The sequence below is a fragment of the Cicer arietinum genome, chromosome 1 (genome assembly GCF_000331145.2).
Source record: "Cicer arietinum cultivar CDC Frontier isolate Library 1 chromosome 1, Cicar.CDCFrontier_v2.0, whole genome shotgun sequence".
Classification (NCBI taxonomy): Eukaryota; Viridiplantae; Streptophyta; class Magnoliopsida; order Fabales; family Fabaceae; genus Cicer; species Cicer arietinum.
Window position 1 is genome coordinate 41,898,378 of NC_021160.2, and position 3,728 is coordinate 41,902,105.

A 3,728-nucleotide genomic window follows, 5' to 3' on the forward strand; every position below is an offset into this window, starting at 1 on the left:
TTTAATGTGTTTTTGACAGAAAAAAATACATTTATTTTGACAATTTATTTATCAATTTTTTAATTTATCATCTTGTCTTAGAATAAGATTTTTATCCACTGATTTTAGGGGTTATTGTCCCTTCTTATGGTTGTGCAATACCTTTAAATTCTATACCTTTAAATTCTATAGAATTATTCATACACTTACACTCTTCCCTAATATGAATGGATCTTATGAGATTCCACCAAACGTTGACTGGAGATTGAAGAGACCTTCAAAATCAATGTGGCTGTGGTAAATCGTTTTTGTTAGAATATTAACAAAAGTGCTTTTAATTATATATATCTTTTTACAAAATTTTATTTAAAAACCGTAACTAAACTAATATTTTTTGGAATAAGAGCATGAATAATTGTCACTATTGAAAATATATTTTATTAAAAATAGCTTGGATCGAGCTTTGAAAATTATTCGTATGAAATTTCATGAAACTAATTAATTAATATACTCCATATACGTGTAGGATCTTGTTGGCTTTTTCTGCCGTGACAGCTGTTGAAGGCATTCTTAAAATCAGTGGTGGCCCTTTGATCTCACTTTCGCGGCAACAACTAGTTGACTGTGATGATCTCAACTATGGGTGTGAATATGGCAATATAAGCACTGCGTTTAAATATATAATTAAAAATAAGGGTCTAGTTGAAGGTGAGGAATATCCATATGAATCAGTGAAAGGCACCTGTCGTAGTTCTGGATTTAAAAGTCATAGTCCAATAAGTGACTATCATAGAGTAGTGCCGAGTGAAAGTTACCTCCAACAGGCTGTGGCAAAACAACTTGTCTCGGGTTCTGGGTTTCACTTCCGAATCAACTATTTCCTTCGCTAATTATAAAGGAGGTATATTTGAAGGACCGTGTCCAATGGATAAACATGACATCTATTCAGACAAGTACAAGTGGCATTCGATTACTATTGTTGGTTATGGAACAGAAGATGGCACCAATTAATGGATTGTGAAAAATTCATGGGGACTGAATTGGGGAGAAAATGGATAAATGAGAATGAAAATGCACGGTGATGGTTCCATTTGGGGTCTCTGTGCCATTGCATTGCAAGCTTTTTACCCCACAATTGACCACAAGCTATTTTCTATTTAGGACTTCATTATATCTACCCATGTTACTTGAATTCACATTACACTTTCCTAATTCCTAGTTCTACTACTACTTAATTAACCTATATATCTTCTGTTTTTTTAGAATTGTTTTCTCATATTATCTATGTATTGAAATTTCACAACCATATATGGATCTTTTAAATATTAATTGCATTTATAAATTAATTCTGATTTTATATACAATAGGATATATATGATAATTCCATTAGTGTGTTTGGAGTACTCCATAAATATAAGTACATATATCTATTGTGCGCTGGACGGATGAATTGAATATTGTCCGGTTAATGATTTGGATCATATATATTTAATCTGGTCAATTAACTGTTAAATTTGATAGAATCCCATAAACCCATTTGAACTGAAAAATCGATTCAAAGAACATTATTTTTTACTTTATTTATAAAATTATTTCTAAAGGGTGAATATGTGCAGGTAGCTTACCCATATCATGCTTTACCACTTGGCCATTTGTTTGAATGTGAATTTCCATACTTTAATTTTATACATTTTACCAGTTGTTTAAGGTAAGGATTATTAGATCGCCCTTTAATAAATCATAGATAATTTATCTAGAATGATGTTGACCAATAAAAATTAATTGTATATCTCCCACTAATTATAGCATTAAAAGTAAATTATTGTGTAATTACATACATTGGTGGACCTACGGGCATCCCAGGGTGTGCCCCTGCACCCTCTCAAGTTTAAAAGAAATTACATCTAACTGTATAATATTTCTTTACTGATTACTTTGAAATTTTAATTGCACTCTCTGCACCTCAAGACTCATTTAAACTCTGAGTTTCCGAAGTTGTGTTTTCATTTCCTCTGCTTGATGATTAAATATTTTACAATTCATTTTCAAATCGCAAAATTGCAACAGACCATGATCAAGTCCATGTCCTTTGCCAGTTTGCCACGTGATGTATTCTTTTAAAAGTTGTATTTAAAAAGTTAAAGTTTTTCTATGGAATTTCTCAAGGGTAACTTGGATTGGTGGTTTATTTTCCTATATAAAGGCTTTTAACATTTCATTATATAATATAATACAAACTTTTGAAAATTTCTTTTCTTCTACTACAGAGAAGGATATTGGAAGATGAAGAGGATGATGTGTTCTCTTTTGTTGATTGTGGTTGTTTTCTCACTATGTAAATACATTACAAATTTTATTGTCATTTTCCAATGAAAAACATTTTGTTATTTATTCTCTAACATTGTATCTCTCTTTTGTCTTTTTACAGAACAAGATGGATTTGATGGCTCACGGGACTTAAAATTCTGAATGCATCATTATCACTAGGACAAGATACTTGTGGTTAGTACCATTAGAATTTTAAACAACATTTTTTATAATGTTCTCTATGATTAATTATCAATTGATTACTTTGATAGTACTATATATATATAAGTACTTGACAACTTAACTTTAAAACATCCAGTACTAATTAAATGTAGGTGTTTATAAAAGAAAATGCAGGTCTTGTAATAATAAATAAATTAAAACTTGTTAAAAAACAAATTTAACGTGTTTTTGACTAAAAAGAGTTTATTTTGATAATTTGTTTATCAATTTTTTAATTTAGTCTTAGAATAACTAATGATTTTTTATCCACTGATTTTACAGATGGGGTTATTGTCCCGGTTGTGCAATACCTTTAAATTCTATAGAATTATTCAATTTGGATACACTTGCACTCTTATCTAATATGAATGGATCAATTCCATCAAACATTGAGAAAATAGCTTGGATCTAGCTTTGAAAAGTCCTTGTTAGATAAACGAAGAAGCATTGGGGCCCTGCCGGTACAAGGGTAAGGCCACCAAAGCAAGCGCTTTAGGGCTCCCCTAAAAACAAAATTTTTTACTTAAAAAAAGGCCTCAAATATTTTTTTTATCTATGAAAAAGGGCTTACATTTTAATATTTTTAAAACTAATTTTGATGAAATTTTATATAAATTAAATAAAATATTTTGTTTTTATTACAAATTATTTAATACTTATCTCAGTACAACTAAATTGGTTAATTAAAACAGTAGAGATGAGAGAAATATTAATTATAAATTGAATAATCATGAGATAAAAGGTGAGTACATCATTAATATGAGAAATACTAGTTATAAATGGAGAGATCATGAGATAAATAGTGAACATATTGTTAACATGAGTTACTTGAGTGCTACAATATATACACATTCTTTTCTTATTCAACTAAAATATGGAAAAATTTACATGAGTGTCTGTTGTTGCCGTATAACCATTGAAATGTCTTATTCCATTATTTGAAAAATATAGAGAAAATATATTTGAAAATGTCATTAATTTTGTTAAACAAAATTTATATAATTATTAAATAAAATATTAATAATTTATTTATTAAATTTTGAAAAGGCCTTATCTAATAATTTCGCTTTATGCCTCATAACGTGTTGGGCCGGTCCTGCCTTTGATCTCACTTTCGCAGCAGCAACTAGTTGACTGTGATGATCTCAACCATGGGTGTAAATATGGCAAAATAAGCACTGCATTTGAATATATAATTAAAAATAAGGGTCTAGTTAAAG

The 3,728-nt window shown here is 29.3% G+C and overlaps 1 protein-coding gene across 1 annotated transcript; it reads left to right on the forward strand.

Annotated features, from left to right (window-relative positions):
• The first annotated feature begins 202 nt into the window (after positions 1-202).
• On the forward strand, positions 203-869 carry LOC113783908 (zingipain-1-like). The gene is made up of 2 exons (XM_027337198.1): positions 203-276; positions 506-869. The coding sequence occupies exons 1-2, from the start codon at positions 203-205 to the stop codon at positions 867-869; spliced, it is 438 nt and encodes a 145-aa protein (XP_027192999.1).
• The last annotated feature ends 2,859 nt before the right edge of the window (positions 870-3,728 follow it).